We start from the raw sequence: 27,133 nt of genomic DNA, 5'->3' as shown, positions 1-27,133 counted from the left end.
AATAATTTAAATTCAGGGTTCTTCAATTAACTACCCATATCAAAATAATATCTATATACAATAGCTATAGGTTGGATTTTGACACAACCCATTTTTTTTTAGTGATTGACGTTTATGCACTATATCAGATTTGTTTCCAAATATATCATTTGGTATAAAATACAGATAGATATGGGGTATTATTATGTGAACATAAAAATATATTATTTTAAAATATGGCAATTATCCAATAAATATATATTAAAAAAAATATAATCAACTGTCTATGTTAACAGCTTCATTTTTTTAAAGGGTCGTTTCTTATAATGTTCTTTCTCTTTCATTTTCATTTTTGACTCGTTCACCAAAGTGATCACTACATATCACACACAAAAAGCACATAGGTTAATCAATTGGACTGAAAAAAAACGTCATAAAAAAATACATCTTCCACACAGAAATATGACTTTGGTCATGAGAAATGGCTTGGTAGTATTTTTTATTCTTTTGCAAAACTAGCTTTGATACGAGTTTCAGGTATGATGTTGAAAATATGGATAGGACAGGGGTCTTCGGACTAATTCTTAGCTCTCAACCTTTCAAAATTTCTCATAAACTCTTATTCGTTTTCGGTTTAGATGATATATGGGCTCCACAATGAATTTTTACCTCCGAGCAGCCATTTCCCCAAGCTTTCAAATCATTCTCAATATAGAGCTTCAATTAGTTAAAAACTCACCAAGCAGTTACTTGTGTTGTATCGATAACTTCACAAAATCAAGAGTGGAGATGCGAAACTACCATTGTAAAATTTGCTACACAAATAGCACTTCTTTGTTGAGAGAAAGTGGAATCGTTTTAGCATAAATCTTTTGCTTTATACTCTTCAGCCAAAATTTTATGTGCACGCAAACAAAAATGATAATCGGAGATGAACCCAAAAAAAAAAAAAAGTAAATTTAGCCTTACAGCTCAAGGCTATTATTTTTTTTTTCTTTTCTTCATTATCGAATCAGCTTTGCAATGGTAAGAAACTTATGTCTTACTATTAAAAAGACATGGAAAGAGAGCGAGAGAGACGCTAATAGATACTCGCTATGGAGCCATAAGTCCTTCAATGGTATAAAAGAAAGACTCTGCCCAGTTAGCTTTGAACAGCAACGACCTCAAAGTGTGCATTACATCATATCCCGGATCTAGTTTCTGTTGCCACCCCTGAAAAAAACACTAAAACTCTAAAAAAATGAACTTTTTTACCTAGACATACATACTAACATTGATAAGAGTTGAAACTGGTATCTCGAGAAACAGGACAGTGACGGTCATATGGAAAAAGTTCAGGGCTTACCTCGAGAACCAAAGTGGTAACCAAAGCTTGAGTAAAAACTAGACAATAAATCACATTAACTCGCTTGATCAAACAAAAATATGTGTCATTTAAAATGAAGAGTTACTGTGTAATATACAAACTTTTGTAACGCTCGACTTGTGAATTTGAATAAATAAACGAACTTCCGTTTGTTACAATTATATTTTGAGTGAATTATGGGCACATAAGCTTATCAAATTAATTTAAATTTTTTAAGGTAATGGAAAATCTCGGAATAAATAAAGGATTTATCGAGTTCGTCTCGAATAATAAATTATTTTCCGAAGAAATATTCCGGAATATAATTTATGATTCCGGAATATAATTTATGAAATAAATTCTCAAGGACAACTTAAATGCAGAGAATTATTTGACGATTTCATACAATGCTGGAAAGAGGTTCATTGAATGCCCGAAGACTTGTTTCATAGCTGTCGAAAGAAATCAAGAATTCGGGGAGAATAATGAAGAAAAAAAAGAAGTGGACGAGAACTGCCATATCTGTACCGGGGTAATGATTCATAATGTCTTGTATTTAATCACGAAGAGTTATTCCAGTATCATGCAGACTATTGAAGGGTTTGTTGTTTAAAGATCTTTAATGCAGTTCTCTTTCATGTTATTACTTGGAGTTCTATATACGGCCCATTATAATAACCAGTTATTTGTTGCATTCCCGATGAACATGAATCATCTTCGCGAGAATTAATTCCGAGAAACATTTAATATACTTGAATTAATCGAGAATGAACGAGAAAATTCTCGGTTTAATTATTTAATCAAAATCCGATCAGTAACGGATTTAATTAAATAATTAGGTGATGAATGATATAATTGTAACAAAACTCAGGATCCATTTGAAAGAAATTTCTCAAGTGGGGTCGGTTTGAAGTTGTGAGGAAACAAAAGGATTTAATGAATAAATTTTTAAATTTATTCATATAAATATCAAAATGGGTTTCTCTTTCCTCGTCTTCTTCTTTCTTCTTTCCTCTTCTTCACGTTCATTCTTCTTCCTGGTTCTCCTTGCCGCGCGACAAACCTGCAGAGAAGAACAAAAAGGAAAAAAAAAAACAAAAAAATTCAAACAACCTCCGAGCTATCTCTCTCGGCCGCCACAAAAAAAATTGGGGTTTTTGTTCTAAGCGTGAATTGATGTTTTGTTAGTTGTTTTTCGGAGTGGTTTATGATCAATGATGTTGAGGCTATGATGATTTTTGGGATTTTGTTGAGGTTGGTTTGGAAATGGTTGGCCGTGTATTATTTTGGCCGTGTGATCATTGTGACTGTTGTGTATGTGATGTTAATTCTGAGCCTCCGAACCGTTGGATTGCTTGATTTGTTCTCGTTGTTTGATCTGACCGTGTGGTTGATTTTGGCCGAAATTTGAGAGTAAAACGGACGTGGACAGTCCGATATAGTCCGATATTATTTTTTATAGTATTTTTCCTGGATAATAGACTCTCTGGGCTTTCTAAAATGACCAAGAACGTGTTCATCCGTTAAGATTTGAGTAAGTTATGATTTTTCAAAAATTGTGTTTTAGAGCAGTGAAACTTGGGATTCCGAATCGGAGTACCGCTGTATTACGGGCTGTTTTTGAGATAGTTACTCTGATCACATATGTGCTTATAATACATCGTTAGAAAGCTACGAAAATTGTCTTTCCAATGGACTTGGAATCGTTCAATTTGGGTTTGTATAGCTCAAGCTATGATGCACTTTTCAGTCGCTGTCCGAACCAAGAGTCAGAATTTCGTATTTGAGTCGGTGTATGTGGGTTGAGTATGATGTTTGTGTATTGTTTGACTCGCAGCGTGGTTGTAGAAGACCGAGAGTCAGCGAACGAGTATCGACACCTTCTAACTCGACGAGGCTGGTGAAAGACGAGGAAGAAGAAATCGGTATAAACTCGTGAGTTTATGTTCGATCGTCACGTGTCTAGTGCACTATCGTAGAGTTTATGACTTGTGTGTTCGCCATTGTGTTCATAGTTTAATCTCGTAATTTCGGTTTATCGTTCGTATATAATTTGGAAACCTCGGACTCATTCGAAAAGGTTAAACTGGATATTGTTGAAGTTGCGATTTTCACGTTGTAGAGATATACTCGTATGATAAGTCTGGAATCTGTGTAAGCTAAAAGGGAAGAGTGAATTGCACTGCAAGTAACAACCAGTGTTTTTTGTCTATGAAGATCTTCAAAGAAGAGGAGTGATAAGAAAATAATTGTATAGATGCCAACAATTGGAAATTACAAATATAAAGAACACAAACAATGCAGAAAGTACAATTCTTGTTTGAGCACAGACCAATAGCGATTGTTGATCAGGATTCGTGTATACATAGGGAATCAAACCATGATATAATCTGTCTCAGCATTCCCATAAATCTCTTAAAACTGAGAAATGAGAACTAGTCAAATCAACACTTGGAAGATGAGAAGTGAAAAACCATAGGTAAATTAACACTTGATTGAGTTTTTCTATCAAGACTACATACAGGTAAAGATTTCTCATATAACTACCTTCCTTAAAAGTGCAACCTTTTCCCTGTTTTTCTGCTCGGTTGAACCAAATCTCCGAAGTACGGAATTTCATTTAATTAGTCTACTTCAATAACAGATCATGAAATATATTACAGAAATCTTAATGCATTACAGACCTTAATTAGCTGTATAGACCGTGGGTTACCATGAACCTCAAGCACATAATACAAAGCTGATCTCAAATTCCATTCGAACCGACGACAAGTCGAGTGTAAGATTATTATATAATACTCAGCTAATTGGATCAATGAAACTCAATTAGTTCTAACAAAGATCAAGAACACAAACGAAGCAGAAAGTACATTGCCTTTTCGAGCAACAACCAAGATCGATTGTTGATGAGGATTTCATATATATGGCATATCAATTCATGATATATTCTGTCTCAGCATTCCAATAAATCCTAAATTATTGAGACTGCAAAATAGAGTGAAAGGAGTAGGCGGGAGTTTAAAAGGACACAATAAACAATAATAAGAAAAAAGAGTTACTGAAACGACGGATTTTAAATAATTCTAAGATATTTAAACTTACTAACTTGGGTTGGACATCATGATTAATGGCTATGTTAATATTTAAAGAAAATATGTTTTCTACTCGCTTAAAGAAAATAATCAAAACAAATTAAACCTGTTCATACCAGACCAGACAAATCTAAATCGGTTTGGTTCCATTTATTTTGTAATCTTAATTGGTCTGCTCCAGTTTAATTTTTTAAACCGTTTAAAGCAGTGCGGTCCAGTTTGAATACCAGTTTAAGACTGGATCAGGACGTTCACATGATTGTTGCGATTTTTACGCGCGCAAGTGCACGTGTCGCCCAAGTAATATAGTGAATTTAAGTACGAGTGTCGATCCCACGAGGAACAAGCTTAATTAACAAACAACTCACTAGCACGAATTGAACGTAAAGTAAAGATGGAAAGATGTCACAAATTAATGACAAGTTTTAGAGCAATTAAATAACAAAATACGTAAGCAGAAGTTGTAAGCAGAAGGAGAGGCTAAGGACCAAGGCTTCACGGGTTTATTCAACGGTTCGGATACATGACTTTCACGCACAAACAATAATCACTCACTACTATTTGCTAATCATACTCACATAATGATATTGCTAAATCTCTCTCGAGCATCTAACAACCTATGTCAAAATTAGGAAAATCTTCTCTCGATCTCAATCCCTAACAAAAACATGCATTCATAATAAGAGCATTCACACGATTCTATGACATCCTAACTATCTCTAGCCTAGGCATGCAACATAGTAATTCAAACCAAAACACTAACAACCTAATCTTTCTCAAGCATCAAGTTGAAGTATAAAATCATGAACAAGGTAGCTAAGCTTGAACAAGCATTAAAAATGGATTTGAATTAAGCAAAGTAGTAGAGAATGGGAATTGAATTTCAATATATTAAATAATATCCCAAAACCGAATCCTAAACCCGCTACGCCATTGTCCTTAATGGAATTAGTTCATGGCGTAGCGAGGAAACAAGAATAAAATAAAAGAAAAGGAAGAACGAGAAAACATACTTGAAAAACTAAATTGAAAATTAAAATAAGGGAGTTCAAGAGAAAAGAAAAGAATAAAACTGTAATTGGCGCCAAATCGATGAAGAACGGGTCTCCTCTTCTCTTCTATCTCTCCCAAGCACTAAGAAAACAATTAAAAAGTGGCAAAAGTCCTAAACAAAAGTTTGAGAAGTGTATTTATAGGCTTAGGTCGAAATTAGGGTGTTTCCTCTGATTTTCGGAGTAGACTGGGTAACAAAACTTGATCCGACGGCCCAGATCGCTCCAGAAAACGCGTTTCCTTTTTTTTGGATTCGCGCACCTCGCGGCGCGCAGTACTGGGGTCGCGGCGCGAGGTCGCATTTCTCAGGTGGTCGCGTTCCGCGCTTGACGCTCGGGGATTTTCTACTCTGACGTTCTTCAACCTCGCGGCGCGCGGTCTGGAGGTCGCGGCGCGAGGTGAACAATCCCACACCTTCGCGGACCGCGCTAGACGCTCGAAGACGACTCGAGATGCGTTTTTCAAACCTCGCGGCGCGCGCTAGGTGGGTCGCGGCGCGAGGTCTGACGCCTTGGTGATTCCTTCTTCGTTCTAGCCTCGTTTTCGATCCCGAATGCCTCGATTCGTGCGGCTTTGCCCCAGATATCATAGAATTCCCATTTTTGACCTAAAAACCTTCAAAACACACGAAAAACCTCAAAACTACCCAAGAACAAGCTCGGATTTAGTTGGGATAATAGGAGTTTTCTACGTACGACACGCACCTATCAAATACCCCCAAACTTAAACCGTTGCTTGTCCTCAAGCGACAAAATAATAGACACAAAACAAAAACACACCAAAGAAGTTACCTACACTAAATTGGTAAATCTCAATGCTTTACGTGAACTAACTGACTCATATTTGCCTCAACTTCAAACCTTTAGACTTACATCGACACGGAAATCCATGGTTTTAAACTCTAAGTCAACTACCAAAAGCAAAAGAAACCATACAAGTTTTTGTGTTAGCTCAAGCCGTTTGCAATGTTCTTTGTCTCGATTGGCTTTTGATTCCCAAGATTCGTAGTCTTTCCCAATCCTAATTTGCGACCACAAAAAATCGATTCTATGAATGATGATTTATTCGATTCGACACACCATAAGCCTTCTCTTCACCCTTGATCTCCACTAATGCGCACATGTCATTTCTAGCTCGTCAATAGGTCTTTAAGGCTTGTAATGTTTTAGGCTAGGGTCAAAGGTATGGAATGGAATTTTTAGTAGCTCAAACATCGACCTTAGCGACTCAAAACTCTCACCAAAAATCACAACCCTCATACAAAGATCGTTCACTCACCGCCCCCCGTTCTTGGCATCAAATTTCGCCTAACATGAATGTTTTCCTTAGTCTTTTATTTCCCGTGTTTCCCCCCAAACTTCAACTTAACAACAACAAGTCTCTTAAAACAAAAACATAGAACACCACGCCAAAATTAAACTATATAACATAAATAAACACTTTTTCTTCTTTTTTTTTTTTTCATTTTCTTTTTTTTTTTTTTTTCTTTTTTTTTTTTTTTTTTTTCTTCATCACATAACAATATAAATAAACACCGGCGTGGTACTCTAGTAGACAATGTAATATTTAGAGACTAGTCGGAAACATGTCATAACCTAGATGAAATTTCACTCAACCATGTCACTCAAGAGTCGCTAAAGTCAATGAGGTTCTTTGTGGGATTTCAACATTATTGGCTCGGCTTTTTCTGACTAAATCGAGAAGGGTAAAACGTTCGGCTTTTTGTGAGTGGGTTCTAATTGATAATATTCTCGGGTTGGCTTTTTGGCTCGACGGGTTATTCCTAATGCCTATATCATTCTTACTAGATCAATGTGCGCTCAATTTCGCTTCGACTAGGGATCCGAAAAGGTTCTTAGTGTGTTCGGTGATCACTTTTCAAAACTGAGTTAGACTACTACTCAAGGTCGTCTAAGAATCGAGACAAACATTATTCGGGCTTTAAGTGATAACACAAAACTCAACAAGATTCTTTTTCACTCGGTAATTCACGGATTTTTTCACATGTCTACGGCTTAAGACTATCCATATCATCGGCAAACATTTAATGAGTCAAATAAAGCACACAAAACACCAATTTCGACCAATTATCCTAAAACAAACAAACACTACCTAAAAAAAAAAAACGACTAGTGTACAAAAGATCCCCCGCAAGACAAGCAATTACCCCCCCAAACTTAAAACTTACATTGACCTCAATGTAATCACACAATAAAAACGATGGAAAGGGGACTTACCTTGCGGGGGTGGCCGAGCTCCCCTACTCGTCCTCGTCGTGTTCACCCTCATCATCAGGTTGCGGAGGGTTGTAGCTGCCCGAATCCCACGACGGGAATGCGGGGTATGGCGTCATGAGGTGCGGAGGATAGGCTGGGTAGCTCGGGGCGTCCGGGTAGATGGTCTGTTGATGCGCCGTCCACATGTTGTAGACATTCTGTTGAAACCCGTCACGCTCCCGTTGTCGCTCTCCGAAATCGTTGAGGAAGCTCCCTAATGCGTTGTGAGTGTCACTCAGGCGGGAGTCAAGCCGATTCATCATAGTCATCACCTCGTTATAGTTGAGCTCTTGCTCATGGCGGGTCGGGGCGTGCTCCGGTTCATCAGGTGGTCCGAGAATGGGGGCATTTGGGTCGCCTCGGTGCTGCTCGGGGATGTTGATGAATCCCGCCCCATCCGGATGTGCGTGCCCATGTTTCCATTGCCGGAGCTTCATTATTCTCTCGGCATCAATGGGGTCCCCAAGACCAAGCCGGGCTTCGTTGTGAACGATTCTCAGCCCGGCTTCTAGGCACATGCCGGTTATGATGCCACCGTGCCCGAGCGTCACTTCGGTGTCGCGGTTCGCGCAGAAAACGAGTCGCTCTTTGATCACCTTCCCGATGTTGATCGTTTTACCGGTTACAATGCACGCGAGGAGGGCGAGGCGAGGGAGGTCCACGACATGCTCTCTCTTGCACGGGAGGAGCGTCGAGCATATGAAGTGTTGCCACGCCTTGGCATACCGGTTGAGGTCGGAGATGGCGAGAAAATTGGGTACGACTTGACCACGCACCCGCTTCGTTTGGTATTGAGCTCCGGGATGTGCTAGCAATCGAATCCACTCTTCCCATTGTGGGTGCAAGAGGAGTGGCGCGTATTCGTCATGGTCCGGCTCCGGAATCTCGAGGTAGGCATTGATCGCGACCGACGAGATGTTGACAACCACGTTCCTCACACGAACGAAGTTGTCGACGGTGACGGATAGGTTCGAGTAGAATTCCCGAACAAGCTTTGGTGCCGCTCTCATCTCAATATCGGCGAGTTTCTTCCAATGGCGGCTCGCAATTTGGTGCTCCATGTTTCCGCACCGGTGGTCGGGTCGGAGCGCCTTCTCGGGTAACAAATTCACTTGACAAATCTTGTCCCATATTTCGCCGGCACCGTCAATGAGTGTGGGGGGGCGTGGCAGTGCCGGGAGTGAGTGTCGGGCTCGCTTGGGTCGAGACGATGAGGCGGCTCGATGCATCTACAAGACAAATAAACTCCAAAATTAGTCAATCACATTCGAGCGTAATGACTCACTTCCCCCAAACTTGAGCCTTAACCCTCGTTATATCATTATTACGCATGGATTCAAGCCCCGGTCGATCACAAATTCCATCCCAATTTCGTTTAGACATTTCATCGAACACGTGGTGGGCGAGCCAAACGGACACTAACATTGACAAATTTGGCATAAAATGGCTCGACCCAAACAACAAACTTACTCTAACTCATTGCTAAAACACGAATCTCACACCAAATAATCATCAAATGCGAGTTTAGAGAGTGTTACCTTGTTGGCTTGAAATGAGAATGAAGAACACACAAGGACAAATCACGATTTGAACAAGAAATCCACTAAATGTGATGAACAATGGAATGGGTGTGTGAATATTAGAGTTTTGTTGGAAGAAAAATCGAGATTTTAGGTTTGGGTCTTGAAAAAGTCGGAGAGGGTTTGAGAGAAATGGTTTGAATTTGAAAAATTATGTGTAAAACCGCTCATTTGTATTTAAACAAACGGGACCTCGCGGCGCGAGGTACTAGGGTCGCGCCGCGAGGTAGCAGATTTTAAAACCTCGCGGAACGCGCATGCTGCTCGGGGGTCCGTGTTAAAAAAAACTCGCTACCTCGCGCCGCGTGGTCCAAGGGTCGCGGCGCGAGGTAACAGATCCGAGCAGCGCGCGTTCCGCGCCTGTTGCTCGGAGATGCCAATTTTAACCTTTTTTTTTTTTTTTTTTTTTTTTTAAAAAAGAAAACAAACGTGATGAACAGAAATCAAGATATACCAACTAAAATAATAATAAAAAAAAAATATAAAGCAACGAAAGAAAGCACGGGTTGCCTCCCGCGAAGCGCTTTAGTTAACGTCATTAGCTTGACGGGTTACCACTTGTACTTGCTAGACGAGGTCGAGGTAGGCCACCACTTTCTCGCTCTCGAAAACCGCTCCGAAGTACGGTTTGATTCGCTGTCCGTTCACCTTGAATCTGTCTCCGCTAACGCTCTCAATCTCGAACGTTCCCGACGGGAAGGCTTGTGTGACTTTAAACGGCCCGGACCATCGTGACTTGAGTTTTCCGGGGAAGAGTCTCAACCGGGAATTGTAGAGTAGAACTTGTTGTCCCGGTTGTATCTCCTTGGGCTTGATGTGCTTGTCGTGCCACGCCTTTGTCTTTTCTTTATAAATCATTGCATTCTGGTATGCGTCTCGTCGAAGTTCATCGAGCTCGTTGAGTTGAAAGAGCCTTTGCTTTCCCGCAGCCTTGTGGTCAAAATTCAGAATCTTCATTGCCCATAGTGCTTTGTGCTCGAGTTCCACCGGGAGATGACAAGCTTTGCCGTAGACAAGCCGATACGGGGACATTCCAAGCGGCGATTTGAACGCCGTACGGTACGCCCATAAAGCATCATCGAGCTTTTGGGCCCAATCTTTGAGAGAGCTTCCCACCGTCTTTTCCAGAATTTTCTTGATTTCACGGTTTGAGACCTCGGCTTGTCCATTGGCTTGCGGGTGGTACGCGAGAGTTTTCCGGTGCGTGACGCTATACTTTGCGAGGAGCGCGGTGAATTGGCGATTGCAAAAATGCGATCCTCCATCACTTATAATTGCTCGGGGAGTGCCATGGCGCGTGAAGATGTTGTGCTTGAGGAAGTTGAGCACCACTTTGCCCTCATTTGTCGGGCATGCCTTTGCTTCGACCCACCGTGTCACGTAGTCGACCGCAAGAAGAATGTATTTGTTGCCGTACGAGGATGGGAAGGGTCCCATGAAATCGATCCCCCATACGTCAAAAGGCTCTATCTCCATAACATTCTTCAATGGCATCTCATCTCGCTTTGAGATATTTCCCGTTCTTTGGCACCTGTCGCATGATTCGACAAATTTCCGGCTATCGCGGATTAGATTAGGCCAAAAAAAACCACATTGGAGTACCTTCGCTGCCGTGCGATCGGGCCCGTAGTGTCCTCCGCACTCCAAAGTGTGGCAATGATAGAGCACAGGGAGTATTTCATCGTCAGGCACACATCGACGAATCACCGAATCTGCACAATGGCGATACAAGATAGGCTCTTCCCAATAGTAGTGACGCACGTCGGAGAGGAACCTCTTTCGGTGTTGATGATTGAAATCCGGAGGGATTTTGTTGCACACCAAGTAGTTGACAAAGTCTGCATACCATGGCGGTGAGATTCCCTCCGAGGCTAGCACTTTCTCGTCCCTGAAATCGTCGTTGATGTGCATGCGATGGTCGGGGACATGAGAGAGATCTTCTAAGCGCGAGAGATGGTCGGCGACGAGGTTCTCCGATCCCTTCTTGTCTCTAATTTCCACGTCAAACTCTTGGAGGAGGAGCACCCACCGGATAAGTCGAGGTTTCGCGTCCTTCTTGTTCATCAAAAACCGGATGGCAGCGTGGTCGGTGTAGACGATGGTTTTGTTGCCGATGACATAGGGCCGGAATTTGTCAAAGGCGAAAACCACGGCCAGAAGCTCCTTTTCGGTGGTGGTGTAGTTGACTTGGGCGTCGTTGAGAGTGCGGCTCGCATAATATATCGTGTGGAATGACTTGTCTCGACGTTGTCCAAGGACCGCACCCACGGCATAATCACTCGCTTCCGTCATGATCTCGAATGGTAAAGCCCAATCGGGAGCGGTGATTACGGGAGCCGTGCTTAGCTTATCTTTGAGGATGGTGAACGCTTTCATGCATTCGTCGGTGAAGATGAACTTTGTGTCCTTTTCGAGCAGGCCGCAGAGAGGCTTCGTGATCTTTGAGAAGTCCTTAATGAATCGCCGATAGAAACCTGCGTGCCCGAGGAAGCTTCTCACGCCCTTGACCGAGACCGGAGGTGGCAATTTCTCGATCGTTGCTATCTTTGCCCGATCCACCTCCAGCCCTTGCGGTGACACTCGATGTCCCAGAACGATCCCTTCCTTGACCATGAAGTGGCACTTCTCCCAATTAAGCACCAGATTCGTCTCCACGCACCGCCCTAATGCCTTAGACAAATTCTCGAGACAAACATCGTAAGTGGAACCGAAAACAGAAAAGTCATCCATAAATACCTCAATGGTTTTCTCGATCATGTCGGAGAAGATTGCCATCATGCATCGTTGAAAAGTGGCCGGGGCGTTGCACAAGCCGAAGGGCATTCGCCGGAAAGCGAAGGTGCCGTACGGACATGTAAACGTGGTCTTCTCTTGGTCTTCGGGGGCGATGGCTATTTGGTTGTACCCCGAGTATCCGTCAAGGAAGCAGTAATACTCGTGGCCGGCTAGCCGATCGAGCATTTGGTCGATGAATGGGAGGGGAAAGTGATCCTTTCGGGTCGCATTGTTGAGCTTGCGGTAGTCCATGCAAATCCGGTACCCTGTGACGGTGCGCGTTGAGATAAGCTCGTTGTTGTCGTTCTTGATCACCGTGATGCCCCCTTTCTTCGGGACACGTTGAACCGGGCTCACCCATGCGCTGTCGGAGATTGGGTAGATCACCCCCGCGTCAAGCCACTTCAATATTTCTTTGCGCACCACCTCCTTCATGGCTGGATTTAGTCGCCTTTGGTGCTCCACGGACGGCCGAGAGTTGTCTTCCATGAGGATGCGATGCTCGCAGTAGGATGGATTTATTCCCTTGATGTCGGAAAGAGTCCATCCTATTGCGGGCATATGACTTCGCAACACTCGCAACAACTTTTCTTCTTCCTCGGCATTGAGTTGTGCGGAGATGATGACCGGCAGTGTCTTCTTTTCACCAAGGAATGCGTAACGGAGATGACCGGGCAATTCCTTGAGCTCGATCTCCGGTGGCTCCTCCACCGATGGTTTGGCTTGTCTCTTGCTTTCTCCGAGCTCCTCAAAATATCTTCTAGTATTTGCCTCAAAGCCATTCATATGATTTGCATATTCTAGGGCTGCACATGTAACAAACGCATCAGTGAAATCAGAGTTGTTTAAGAGACATACCTCGAGGGGCTCCTCCGAGCGAAAGGAATGGTCGTGGATGGCTGCCTCGCATACGTCTACCCGGAATATGTCATCGCTTGCTTTTGGGTACTTCATTGCCTTGAAGACGTTGAAAGTCACCTCTTCGTCATTTACCCTCAGTTTCAGCTCGCCTTTTCGCACGTCGATCAAGGCTCCTCCGGTGGCTAGGAACGGTCTTCCCAGGATGATGGGAATGTCGCGGTCTTCCTCCATGTCAAGTACCACGAAGTCGGCGGGGAAGATGAACTTGTCGACCTTCACGAGTATGTCCTCGATGATGCCTCGGGGATGCTTGATCGACCTGTCCGCCATTTGAAGTGTCACCCGCGTGGGCTTCACTTCGCCGATTCCTAGCCGTCGAAAAATGGAGTAGGGCATGAGATTGATGCTTGCCCCCAAGTCGCAGAGTGCCTTGTCGAAGGAGAACTCGCCAATTGCACATGGAACGGTGAAGCTTCCCGGATCTTTGAGCTTCGGTGGGAGCTTTCGTTGAATTATAGCACTACACTCCTCCGAGAGTGTAATGGTGCTACAATCTTCGATCTTGCGCTTGTGCGTGACGATGTCCTTTAGGAATTTCGCGTAGGCGGGCATCTGCTCAATGACATCGGCGAAGGCGATGTTGATGCGAAGTTGCTTGAAGAGCTCCATGAACTTGCTATATTGCTTGTCGAGCTTCGCATTCTTCAGTCTCTGCGGGAATGGCACCGGCACCGTCTTGATTGTGGCCTCGGGAGGGGGAGGCGTGATCGTTGGAGTTGCAACCGTTGAGGAAGATGGCTTGTCCTCTTCTTTCTCTTTCTCTTTCCCCTTGTCGGCGCTTTTGAGCTCGAGCCCGCTTCTCAGTGTGATGGAGTTGCATTGATCTCTCGGGTTGACCTCGGTGTTGCTTGGTAGAGCGCCCTGAGGTCGTGCATGGAAGTCCCGAGCTAGCTGCCCCACCGTCGTCTCGAGGTTCCGGATTTGTGCCTCTTGATTCGTCATTCTCGTTCGAGACTCGGTGATGAAGGAGGCCAAGAGCTCCTCTATGTTTGGCTTTGGTGCGGGCTGAACTTGTTGTGGACGATTCTGGCCTCCCACCTGTTGTTGATGTTGGTGCGGCATCCCCGGTGGTCGGTTTTGTAGGAAGCCTTGTTGTTGTTGTGCCCTCTATGCGAAGTTGGGGTGGTTGTTCCTTGCTCCGGTGTTGTAGTTGTTGGAATTTTGGAATGTGGGCCGGTTGTAATTCCCCACGTAGTTCGCATTCTCCGCATGGCCATCATTCGCGTGCGGGCAATCGTCGGTGAAATGATTCCCTTGACACCAGAAGCATGGTTCCCAAGTCGTTTGCGTGGAATTCACCGCAGCTTTCATCTCTTTCATCTCCCGCATCTCCTTTCGGAGGTTTGCCATCTCTAATGTCATCTGCTGCATTGTCTCCGGATCAATCGAGGTCATCGCGGCTTGAGCAGTGGCGGGGCCGGCCTTCATGATTCTTCTCTCTATCGGGCATTGATCGTTGGATCGCGCTAACTCCTCAAGGAGAGCTTGGAATTCCGATGGCGTCTTAGTTAGCACCGTGCCTCCCGCGGCGGTGTTGACTAAGGTCTTTGTTGAGGTGAGGAGTCCGTAGTAGAACGTTTGAAGTTGGACCGGCAACGAGACCCCGTGGTTTGGACATTTCCAGAGCATCTCCTTGAAGCGTGCCCATGCTTCGTGGAGGGACTCGCCGTCCATTTGCGCGAAGCTGTGGATGGCGTTTCTTAGGCGGGCCGTCTTCTCGAACGGGAAGAACTTGGCGAGGAAGGTGTTGCACAGCCCCTCCCACGTGGTGATGGAGTCGGGAGGGAGCGAGTTGAGCCATGCTTTTGCCCGGTCACGGAGAGAGAATGGGAACAATCGGAGTCGGATGGCGTCCGCGTTGATGTTGTGGATCTGGAATGTTCCGCACAACTCGTTGAAGTTGGAGATGTGCTCGTTCGGATCTTCATTCGGGGCTCCGGAGAATTGGTTTTGCTGGATCATGTTGATCGTCCCCGTCTTGATTTCGAAACTTTGGTTCCCTCCTATGGCCGGATTGACGATGGCCGGGCGATACCCTTGAGTGGTGGGTAGCACATAGTCGAGGAGTGGTCTTTCTTCGTTGTCCATGATCTCTTCTTCAATGTCTTCCTCGTCTACGTTTTGCTTCTTTTCCTTTCGATTTCTCTTGCACGTTTTCTCGATTTCGGAATCTATCGGAAGGAGACTCGAATCACCGTCTTTTCGCATCAACCTTCAAAAGAGAAAGGTAGCGCAAAAACAAGTGAGACACAAAAAAAAATAAAAGAATGTTCAAATTGAAATCTAGTTAATTGAATTGCAATTAAAAACTTGTTCCCCGGCAACGGCGCCAAAAACTTGTTGCGATTTTTACGCGCGCAAGTGCACGTGTCGCCCAGGTAATATAGTGAATTTAAGTACGAGTGTCGATCCCACGAGGAACAAGCTTAATTAACAAACAACTCACTAGCACGAATTGAACGTAAAGTAAAGATGGAAAGATGTCACAAATTAATGACAAGTTTTAGAGCAATTAAATAACAAAATACGTAAGCAGAAGTTGTAAGCAGAAGGAGAGGCTAAGGACCAAGGCTTCACGGGTTTATTCAACGGTTCGGATACATGACTTTCACGCACAAACAATAATCACTCACTACTATTTGCTAATCATACTCACATAATGATATTGCTAAATCTCTCTCGAGCATCTAACAACCTATGTCAAAATTAGGAAAATCTTCTCTCGATCTCAATCCCTAACAAAAGCATGCATTCATAATAAGAGCATTCACACGATTCTATGACATCCTAACTATCTCTAGCCTAGGCATGCAACATAGTAATTCAAACCAAAACACTAACAACCTAATCTTTCTCAAGCATCAAGTTGAAGTATAAAATCATGAACAAGGTAGCTAAGCTTGAACAAGCATTAAAAATGGATTTGAATTAAGCAAAGTAGTAGAGAATGGGAATTGAATTTCAATATATTAAATAATATCCCAAAACCGAATCCTAAACCCGCTACGCCATTGTCCTTAATGGAATTAGTTCATGGCGTAGCGAGGAAACAAGAATAAAATAAAAGAAAAGGAAGAACGAGAAAACATACTTGAAAAACTAAATTGAAAATTAAAATAAGGGAGTTCAAGAGAAAAGAAAAGAATAAAACTGTAATTGGCGCCAAATCGATGAAGAACGGGTCTCCTCTTCTCTTCTATCTCTCCCAAGCACTAAGAAAACAATTAAAAAGTGGCAAAAGTCCTAAACAAAAGTTTGAGAAGTGTATTTATAGGCTTAGGTCGAAATTAGGGTGTTTCCTCTGATTTTCGGAGTAGACTGGGTAACAAAACTTGATCCGACGGCCCAGATCGCTCCAGAAAACGCGTTTCCTTTTTTTTGGATTCGCGCACCTCGCGGCGCGCAGTACTGGGGTCGCGGCGCGAGGTCGCATTTCTCAGGTGGTCGCGTTCCGCGCTTGACGCTCGGGGATTTTCTACTCTGACGTTCTTCAACCTCGCGGCGCGCGGTCTGGAGGTCGCGGCGCGAGGTGAACAATCCCACACCTTCGCGGACCGCGCTAGACGCTCGGAGACGACTCGAGATGCGTTTTTCAAACCTCGCGGCGCGCGCTAGGTGGGTCGCGGCGCGAGGTCTGACGCCTTGGTGATTCCTTCTTCGTTCTAGCCTCGTTTTCGATCCCGAATGCCTCGATTCGTGCGGCTTTGCCCCAGATATCATAGAATTCCCATTTTTGACCTAAAAACCTTCAAAACACACGAAAAACCTCAAAACTACCCAAGAACAAGCTCGGATTTAGTTGGGATAATAGGAGTTTTCTACGTACGACACGCACCTATCAATGATCACAATATACAACCTAGCCAGGTCTGACCAAGAATATACAACCAAGCTATATCCAGTCATTTATTTGCATTTACTCCAAATGATTTAATTGTAAATCATGTCTATTTCTACTAATGATAGATGTTCATGCTGTCAGTACAACATGATAGATGTTCAAATCAATCTAAATTAGTAAACATGATAGAACGAAGGAACATTTCATTGGTGTATATATTCAAATCAACTAATGATAGATGTTCATGCTGTCAGTACAACACAAGTAACTGCGTTGAGAAATGTTCCTTCGATTTGTCTGAGTTCCTTTGAACTGCTTTGTCAGATTTAGTAAACCCTCGCTCACTCTCAATATTGAACCAAAATAAGACATTGTGAAGCTTGGAATCACTCTTAATATTGAAAAAATAAGACATTGTGAAGCTTGGAATAATCGAAGTACGGGAAAGTCCTACAGAGTACATTTTTATAATAAAAAAATTAGCCAAATAAGCCACCGAAAGTCTAAGAGTGCTAGATAATCAATCTTTTGTAAATTTTTTGTAAATAGCCACCACAACTTATTTACGGCACTCAAAAAGACAAAATACTCAAAAACATTTCCACCTATTTTGAATATTTTTTTGTTTTTTTAAAATGCCGTAAATAAGTTAAGGTGGCTATTTACAGAAAATTAATAAAAAGTTGACTATTATACAAAACGCTATAAGTCAAATAGCTATATAGCTAAAAGACCATTTTTATAAATATATATATACAAATCATATATATATACTATATATATATATATATATATATATATATATATATACACACACGTACCAGATTGATTTGGTTAGTCCTCTATGTCATCACTGAAGCGGCTGTACGTATCACTTCTGAAACTAGCAGTTGGTGAGAAACTCAGCCGAGAATCTTGAAGCTGGCCACAAGCTGTGTCTGCGTTGTTCAGGTGGCGCAGCAGATCCGGCTCCCCGAGCATATATGACATGTAGCCTCTCCCGGCGGCATTTCTGTAGCGGAAAAGCACAGACGGTATGTGCTGGATTCTCTGAAACTCTAAGCCCTCGTCTGGTTGGAGGCGGAGCACGAACTCTTTGGGCATATCATAGAATGACACGACTTTCAGGCGGCTCAACCGGGCAATGCCGACTGGTAGTTCCTCCAGAATCGAGCTCGGCCCGATCCTCAATTCTTCTAGAAAAGGCATCGCACCGTCTGAGATCTCGACTAACTCCAGTCCCCACATCTCCCTTAACACGAGCAGCTTGAGTTTTCCGAAACCGTCTTGGAAGACTAGTCGGGGACCCCGGTACACCCCGTAGAGCCATAGAAACTCCAAATTAGGCAAAAGACGGAGGCGGTGCAATGGATCATTGACCAGGTTCGAGAGGCTCAAGCACATCGTGCGGAGGTATTCGAGACGTGAAATCCAATCGGGGATGCTCAGAAGCTCGCCTTTCAGGACCAAATACTCCAACTGCGTCGGTGGGGAAGTGATGTTCTCCAAGTCGAGAGTCTCGTTCTTCATCGATTCTAGGTGTAGAGACTTAAGGTGCGCCATCTCACTGATGCAGCCGGAGAGAGCGCCAACGAGCTCAGAGGTCAGTCTCGTGACTTTCAACTTTCTAAGTTGATTTAATTTCATCAACTCTTGTATAACATTCATGCCGCTGAGTTTCGCATCCACCGTTGTGAGCGTTTGAAGGTTTCTGACAGCCCCAATCCCTTCCTTGATCTTCACGCCTTTTGAGGAGTCCAGACCTGTTCCATCAACGTTTCCATGGCTTGCCAGTAAGTTTCGGAGGCTTCCAAGTTTCATGATCTCCGTTGGTAGCTCAACCAAGAGGCTGCCGCTGAGATCCAACACCTCTAGTCTGTTTAGCGCGCCTATTGTCTTTGGGATTTTTTTCACTCCCGTGTTCTTCAAACTCAAATACTTTAGACACAACAAATTTCCCACTTCTTTAGGAAGAATTTCGAGGCGAGAATTTTCCATGTCAAACATCGTCAGAAGATGATATTTCTTGAACAATCGAACCAAAACAGATCTATCCAGAGGGCCGGTACTCCTAAGAAATAACGAGCGAATCCAAGATTCTTTGACTATGACGGCGTTCAAACAATTTCGTAGGTCGTCAGCTGATGAAATTATCACGCACCGACTGTTTCTCAAGCTCATCCCATCATCAACCATACAGAAGTCGCGGTTGAAAGCCTTCGTCCCGGCGTGGCAAAACTTGTCGATGCCGTAGAACTTATCGCTGGTTTCGACCATGTTCCTGCCGATGAGTTCCTCCAAGTACTCTTCTGCAACTTCTTCCAACGTCTTTCCTTGTGTTTCTTCTATGAAACCCTCTGCGATCCACAATCTGATCAGCTTCTCGTTCTGGATCAGCGACTGCTTTGCAAAGACGCTGAAATACATGAAACACTTCTTCAGGTGCAGAGGCAGATCGTCGAAACCAAGGGACATGGCCTTCAGATAGATATCGTTTCCCAAGTCATTCTTCAGGCCGAGAATCTCAAGGATCCTCCACCACTCCTTCGAAACCTTGGGTTGCATCGACAGCAGGCCCGCCACGACCCGGATTACGAGAGGCACGCCTCTGCACAGCTCAACAATCTTGAATGACACCTCCTGCAGCTCCTCGGGGCAACGCCCCTCCGGGAAGAGACGGAACGCGGACCGGCAGAAGAGCCCCCACGACTCCTCCGCAGAAAGAATGTCCACCTCATGGATGCGGTCGGACGGGCTCTCCGTGAAAGACCTTGCGACGGATACGCTGCGAGTGGTGACGACCACTCTGCTTCCGACGCCATCGTCGGGGAGTACGCCGCTCACGCACCAGAAATCCTCTGTCCGCACGTCGTCGAAGACAATCAAATACCGTTTCCCCCTCAGCCGCTCCCTCACTAAATCCGCCATCTCCTCGATGCCCATCATCTCTTGCCACTGCGGTTGGAAGACTTGCCTCGCTATCTGCTTCAAAATATATCTCGCTGTGAATTGTAAGGAGACCACGATCCAAGCACGGACCTCGAAGTGTTTTGCCACCGCGTCACTGTTATACAGCCTCAAAGCCAGAGTGGTTTTGCCGATCCCACCCATGCCTAGGACCTTGAAGGCCGACCGCCTCGGCTCTCCTCTCAGCAAGAAGTCTTTCACCACGTCTTCATCAGTCGTGTGGACGCCAACAAGCTCGCCTTTCACCCGGACTTTGCCAAGCAACGCCTTGATCTTCTTGATGTTGCGCCCCAGATTGTCGCGGCCTATTAGCTTTCCGATCAGAACGCCTACTTTATTTAGGTAACTCCTCTGCTTGACGGTCATCAGATCGTACTCGTCGACAACGCCTTCGATGAGGCTCGCCACTTCCATAATCTCACCCGCGAAATCTTCCTCCTCGATGCTTCCGTCCACCTCTTCCATCGACCTGTTCAGAAGATCCAACTCCCTCCTCAGCCATTCGATCTCCGACTTTGTCCCGCTTCCGCCTGATTCCATTTTCTTCGCTCTGAAGATTGCTTTCCCGATTGTCAGTTCAAGAAAGCGGTATGTTTGCTAGTGGAGGAAAACAAGGGTTTAATTTTAATATGCACAAACGGTCTCTTTAATTCATCTAACTAAAACTTCTTTACTTCCATTGCTGGGAAGTAGAGATGAACGACACAGGATGTTTCCTAAATCTTTATCACGTTTGCTCTGTTGACTTTCATGCCACAAAAAGTGGCTAAATATTCAATCTCTCTTTTATAAAATAATATATATATCTACACACACACACATAAACAAAACAAAATGTTTGTTTCATTACTTGAATGAATTTTCTGAGCAATTACTGGTCAACAAATTATTATTGAAACTTGCAACATATTTTTCAAATAATTTAAATTCAGGGTTCTTAAATTAACTATATCAACATAAAATCTATATACACTAGCTATAGGTTGGATTTTGACACAACCCAATTTTTTTTTTAGTGATAGACGTTTATGAACTATTTCAAATTTGTTTCCAAATAATATCAGTCGGTATAAAATACAGATAAATATGGGGTATTATCATGTGAGCATAAAAATCTATTATTTTAAAATATGGCAATTATCCAATAAATATTAAAAAAAATCCTGAGAATACCCATTGAAAATAATACCTTTCAATAAGTGTTGATTTTTTTTTATCTGATCAATAAGCGTAATTATGTAAATGTTTACACCTGCTTTATTTTTTTTTTTTTGTTAAATATTGCTTCAAGTTTCTTATAAGAAACGCAACATTTTCACACCGATCTTATTTTTTCTCATTATCTTATGACAACTCGCCTTCAACTAGTGAACTATTTTTCCCCAGCCTCAATCTCACTTCACATGTGTGGATGTGGTGGTTAGTTCATTTGTATTATCCCCTCTCATCAACAAGCTTGTCAAACTACTGCTCGACGTTGTAAAATTGTTAGAGGAGTCCAAAAAGACGTCGAGAGCCCCAAACACGAGCTCAAAATTAGAGAGATTCCTTACACTGCAACAAGGTAAGACCTTGGAAGACGTTTCCAAATCGTACTTAAACAAGCTGGTTATTCGGAACCTAGTTCACGTTTCTTATTTACAGTATGTATAACCTAGATTTCAAGACGTGTAAACGATTTCAAGGTGGTTTAATGAAACTGAAGGTGCTCGGTCCAGGTACCTTGGTTGGGCTAGAAGATGTGGAAATCAACAGAGGGGTCTTCATTTTCATTTTTGACTCGTCCACCGGAGTGATCACTACAGATCATACACACAAGGCACTTAGGTTAATCAATTGGACTGAAAAAAGACATCATAAAAAAATACATCGTCCTCACAGAAGTATGACTTTGGTCATGAGAAATGGCTTGATAGTATTTTTTTTTTCTTTTGCGAAACCAGTTTTGATACGAGTTTTAGGTATTATGTTGAAAATATGGACAGGACATAGGTCTTCGGACTAATCCTTATGTCTCAACCATTTCAAAATTCATCTGGGCTCCACAATGAATTTTTACCTCCGAGCAGCCATTTCCCCAAGCTTTCATGTCATCTCAATATAGAGCTTCAATTAGTTAAAAACTCACCAAGCAGTTACTTGTGTCGTATCGATAACTTCACAAAATCAACAGTGGAGATGCCAAACTACCATTGTAAAATTTGCTACAAAAATAGCAATTCTTTGTTGAGAGAAAGTGGAATCATTTTAGCAGAAATCTTTTGCTTTATACTCTTCAGCCAAAATTTTATGTGCAAGCAAACAAAAATGATAATCGGAGATGAACCCTCCCCCCCAAAAAAAAAGTCAAGTTAGCCTTACAGCTCAAGGCTATTATTTTTTTCTTTTCTTCATTATCAAATCAGCTTTGCAATGGTAAGAAACTTATATCTTACTATTAAAAAGACACGGAAAGAGAGCGAGAGAGACATTAATAGATACTCGTTATGGAGCCATAAGTCCTTCAATGGTATAAAAGAAAGACTCTGCCCAGTTGGCTTTGAACAGCAACGACCTCAAAGTGTGCATTACATCATATCCCGGATCTAGTTTCTGTTGCCACCCCTGAAAAAAAACACTAAAAACTCTAAGAAAATGAACTTTTTTACCTAGACATACATATTAACATTGATAAGAATTGAAACTGGTATCTCGAGAAACACAACAGTGACGGTCATATGGAAAAAGTTAAGGGCTTACCTCGAGAACCAAAGTGGTAACCATCACAGTGCAAACATTCCCGTCAATGTTGACTTTATGCCGTCTGACTTGCTCAAGCAATTGCTTAATGCAGTCGCCGGTGCTGACCGATTCGCCTTCGGGGGAGTCCCAAAATCTGAAGGACTTTTCCACTTCCTGTATCCGATCGCATTCTTCAGCTAATTTCTAATACTAAATAATGCTAATCGGTCGAATGTTATACTGTTTTACCTGAATGAAAGCCTTTGGGTTCGGACAGTTCTGCTTCGTTGACAATCTAAGCGTTCGCTCGGCCGCGGTTCGACCGTCTTTGACGGCAACGGCCTTGAAGAATTCCAGAAGGTTTGCTCGGTCCCGCTTCGAAAGCTCGGCGGTCATTCCCACGTCGAGGAAAACCACGTGAGGCTTTGACTTGAAGAGCAATTCCCGAGGCGGGTTTTTATCCGTTACTCGGACGAGTATATTCCCGGGGTGCATATCTGCGTGAATGAAGTTATCCACCTGAAACGAAGCAAGTACATAAATTAGATGAGGTTATGTAACGAACCAGAGACTACGTGAGTGTTTGGAACGTGGAAAATAAGAGATAAAATAAAATGACATCCCTCCTATTTTTCTTGTTTTGTTTGGATGAAGAGAAAAGGAAAATGAGAGGCAAAATTAGCTGATGAGTTGATTCGGAATATAAAATTCATCCAAATTTCTACTTGTAAGGCCAGGGTTTTTGTCTTCTTTTTTTTTTCCCCTTGTCTTTCTCTCTCATTTTTCATGATTTTCAAACACAACATCTAATTTTGATTCAATTTTCATTTTTCTATCGTATTTTCATTTTCCGGGTTCCAAACAGAGCCAAGATGTTACTTACCAAGAGCATCTTCAGAAGGGCGTGGCTTCCAATATGAGCCAGGGCGGTTTTGATCCGCTCGTGACCTTTGACCTCGTCGACGTAGTGCATAACGCTCTCTCCGCGCTCGTAAGTCTCGACCAAAACCGACGGATGGACCAAAGGGTACAGAGGCTTGGGGAACGAGACGTCCTTCCAGCTCCGGAAATTGTAAATGAAGCGGCTCAAATGCGCGGCCTCGCGCGAGAGATCGACCTGAGACATCATGAACACCGCGAATTGCCTAACGCTCTCGTCAAGCCTCAGCCAATCCAAGCCCGGGACGAGCCTCGAAATCCTGGCCACGAAGTTGATGATCGCAAAGTCTCTTCTGATGGCTTCTCCGACGCCTGGGTGTCGAACTTTGACTGCAACAACCACGGGCTTGATCGCTTGCCCGGGATATCTGTATTTTTCAATATCGCCTTTGTTTTTATCATGTATACGGAGATTTAAAAAGGCGACAACAATTTCGATTCATAATTCGTAAAATTTTCCCGGCTCAAATTTTTGAATCAACGAGTTAATTGAATCCCACTCTCTCCGTTTTCACTGATAACCTTTTATTTCGTTTTTCTAATATTAAGAGAGAGAGAGAGAGAGAGAGAGAGAGAGAGAGAGAGAGCGCTCTAAAATTACTAAAGAATGTTAAAAAACGAGCAAGAATATCTTTATCGCAAGAAAATAAATATAAAGAAAAAAAAAAGAAACAAGGGACTTTTATTGACATCAGAAAAACCGAGAAAATAATTATTTTGAATTGTTGAAATGGTGAACAACCTCGATGAATAGTTCTACCTTACATAATGAATATAGTAAATCCAACATCGATGATAGGTATATTTATGATCGTCGAGATACCTGTATTTCAACATCGCCTGATGAACCTGAGCAACGCTCCCGGAAGCCACGGGCTCTTCCTCGAAGGTCTCGAAGATTTCGTGTATCTTGCGACCGAAGGCACGTTCGACGCTCTTCTTGGTGAACGAGAAGCTATGAGCCGGGGCGTTCGCGTGAAGCTTCGAGAGCTCTCCGCACAAATCCCTCGCAAAGAGATCCGGCCTCGTCGCGGCCCACTGGCCCCACTTGATGAAGGCCGGGCCCGCCTTCTCCAGAGTCCGATGGACAAGACGAAGCCACGTTTTCCTGTGCCGAGAGTTCACAAAAGGCGCCGAAACCAAGCAAGGCGCGAACAGAGCCGCCAGGTGGATCACTCTGATCAACAAGACGAGGAACTCGAGAAGCGAAAGCAAGATCGACGTGAAGTACACGCGGCCTTCTTGTGCGCCGCGGTACAGGGAATCGCTGCTCGGGACGTACTCCGCCTCGGCCCACGTTCTTCGCCTCAGAGCGAACTCGCCGGCCACGAAGGCGACGATCCCGCGCGGCACCAGATTCGATCGAGTCAGAGCCAAACTCACAGCGCAAGCGATCCGGCTTATCGGAGGCAAAACCGAGCCTCCGTACGAACACATCTGAAAAATCCTCTTCCACGCGATATGGGCGCGGTGGGATATTAAACTACTCTCTGCAAAACTATTGAATCTCCGAAAGCCACTGCTCGGTTTGTGGAAAGCGTATTTTCTCAAATTATGTTTATTGTAAAGAAATAATCTGGAAAAGGAATCAGACCCGGCTTTATCGTACAACCTAAATTTATTTATTTCTACGCTGCTCGAATTTCGATTCTGAATAAGGGACTGTACAACCCGCCTGGCATTTCCACAGCCAATATATCTGCAAAACAGACCCAAAAAAGAAAAGATTTGATCTAAATAAGGCCAATCCCAACCCAACCAAAAAAACAAACCTGAGCATAATCACATAGATTATAGGTAGTTTAGCTATAAAGCATCATGTATTTCATTTGAAGAATGAGAAAATGATAATGCTAATGATAAAAGAAAAATCATAAGCAAGACTTAAACTCTCACTTCATCTTCTAACTTCAAAAGAATGAATGATTAATAAGGTTTCACAAAAAAAAATACAAAATTAAAAAGAAAAGAAAAAAAAAAAAAAAAAAAAAAAAAACGCTTCATGTCTACATGAATTATCGCACTGATGTTATTTTTATTTTTTTTCACTCAAATTACGAACACTGGTACAAGTGGTGCAGAAAATTGTATAGACCTAAATACCAATTATTTAATTCCTATATTAATTAATTTAATTCGCATGATGAACAACATAAAAATTGAACAGTATCAGAAACCAAACGAAACGGAACAAAAATTACGAGATGGTTGAATCAGAAACCACTGACTGACCTTGTCATTGCTATCATAGATTCAAGATCGTCGAGCTCTACGGTTTTACATGTTTCGCCGGTAAAAGACGAAAATACCCATCCCGGCGTCAAACAGAAGTGAGACCTACCGGTGGTGGCGACTCTTATGCTTCCCTTTTGCCTGCCTCTCTCTCTCTCTCTCTGTCTTTTCAACACGTCGTTTTCGAATTAATTTTAATATTAATAGGAACAATGACAATAGAGCTAAAATATTTATGTCGTTTTCTTAAAACGACATTAAGTCTCGGAAATGATAGAGCGTTTCCAAAACATACATCACACGTAAAAATGTCGTACCAACGAACATAATATTTTTTTTTTTTTTTTTGGTAAGTAACTGGCTTTAGCAATGCGCTCTGCGAAAAAGAATAAGATTAAAATTGGTGTAGAACTTCGTTTTGTCATTAAAATAATAAGAATGAGCTTGGACAATGTGGTCTAGCCCACTTGAAGATTATTCGTGATACAGATAGACCAAACAGAGAGCAAACCAAAAACCAACGAGCTCAGTACGTGAACTGGAGGGCAAAAAGATTATTCGTTAGTTGTGTGTTTTACTATAAAATTTAATTAGGCAAATGTATCGCAAAAATGAAATCCAATTTCTTTCATTCTCGTGTATAAGCAATTTTATTATTCTGTGATCAAAGCTTTCATTTTTTTATCACTAAAATAGTCCTTCATTTTTTATCACTAAAATATTTATTCTCCGCTTAATTTCATATATTGTTCATCAACTTATATTATATACAACTAACCCACTTCAAACGTGCGATTTTCAATTTAGCTATAGTTTAAAAAAATGTTAAACAAATAGCCAAATGGCACCAACTAAGCCACTTGACTTGACATATTTTTCATTACCCTTATTTAATTAGTAATTAAATTTTGTATTTAAAAAAATCCAATTTAAATCCCTAATCAGTAGAATCTCTCGGTTCCTCTCATGTTTTCTCTTTTTTTTATATGCGCTCTCTATCTCTCTCTTCTTTCTAATGCGCCCTGTGTCGCTCTCTCCCTCCTCCAATTTGACTCTGCCTCTGTCGTAGAATCTATAGACTCTCCAATCTGGCTCCGTCAACCACCTTCTTCACAAAGCAAGGCACTACAATCACCTTCTCAGGTTTCAAGATCCCGACGGCCTCGCTTCAGTGATTCCTTGCCCTCTCAATCATCGTCTTTGTCCCGATCTTCGTGTCCGTGATGGCAGCCTCGGTTCTGGCTCCAGAGCGCCGCGCCGATGAGCCTATGGTGGCTTGGTCTAATCAAACGATGCCACGCTGGTCAACATCGTTAAGAAGCCATTGGCATTCCCGCCCATGCGTCGGGCTCGTCGGAGGAGATGGAATTACCGCGGTCCGTCAGGCGGTGGAGGCGGAAAAAGGACGA

The 27,133-nt window shown here is 42.9% G+C and overlaps 2 protein-coding genes across 4 annotated transcripts; both read right to left on the bottom strand.

Moving 5' to 3' along the window:
- Positions 1 to 967: 967 nt before the first annotated feature.
- On the bottom strand, positions 968 to 25,892 carry LOC149398294 (uncharacterized). Of its 2 annotated transcripts, none has more exons than XM_089615606.1 (6): positions 25,725 to 25,892; positions 24,316 to 25,191; positions 23,437 to 23,860; positions 22,803 to 23,072; positions 22,572 to 22,727; positions 968 to 1,194 (listed from the first exon to the last, which is right to left on the bottom strand). In XM_089615606.1, the coding sequence occupies exons 1-6, from the start codon at positions 25,739 to 25,741 to the stop codon at positions 1,075 to 1,077; spliced, it is 1,863 nt and encodes a 620-aa protein (XP_089471732.1). In that variant the 5' UTR covers positions 25,742 to 25,892; the 3' UTR covers positions 968 to 1,074. The 2 variants fall into 2 exon arrangements, with proteins under 2 accessions (XP_089471732.1, XP_089471731.1); XM_089615605.1 differs by lacking the exon at positions 968 to 1,194 and adding an exon at positions 22,020 to 22,436.
- LOC149398295 (disease resistance protein RPM1-like) lies at positions 3,683 to 20,493 on the bottom strand. 2 transcript variants are annotated; one of them, XM_089614720.1, is made up of 2 exons: positions 17,687 to 20,493; positions 3,683 to 4,312 (listed from the first exon to the last, which is right to left on the bottom strand). In XM_089614720.1, the coding sequence occupies exon 1, from the start codon at positions 20,370 to 20,372 to the stop codon at positions 17,700 to 17,702; it is 2,673 nt and encodes an 890-aa protein (XP_089470846.1). In that variant the 5' UTR covers positions 20,373 to 20,493; the 3' UTR covers positions 3,683 to 4,312; positions 17,687 to 17,699. The 2 variants fall into 2 exon arrangements, with proteins under 2 accessions (XP_089470846.1, XP_089470847.1); XM_089614721.1 differs by lacking the exon at positions 3,683 to 4,312 and adding an exon at positions 16,580 to 16,770.
- Positions 25,893 to 27,133: the final 1,241 nt, after the last annotated feature.

This window comes from Urtica dioica, chromosome 5, assembly GCF_054948205.1.
Source record: "Urtica dioica subsp. dioica isolate 48M chromosome 5, U.dioica_male_clone48M_v1_H2, whole genome shotgun sequence".
Taxonomy (NCBI): Eukaryota; Viridiplantae; Streptophyta; class Magnoliopsida; order Rosales; family Urticaceae; genus Urtica; species Urtica dioica.
This window is presented reverse-complemented; position numbering and strand designations above follow the sequence as displayed.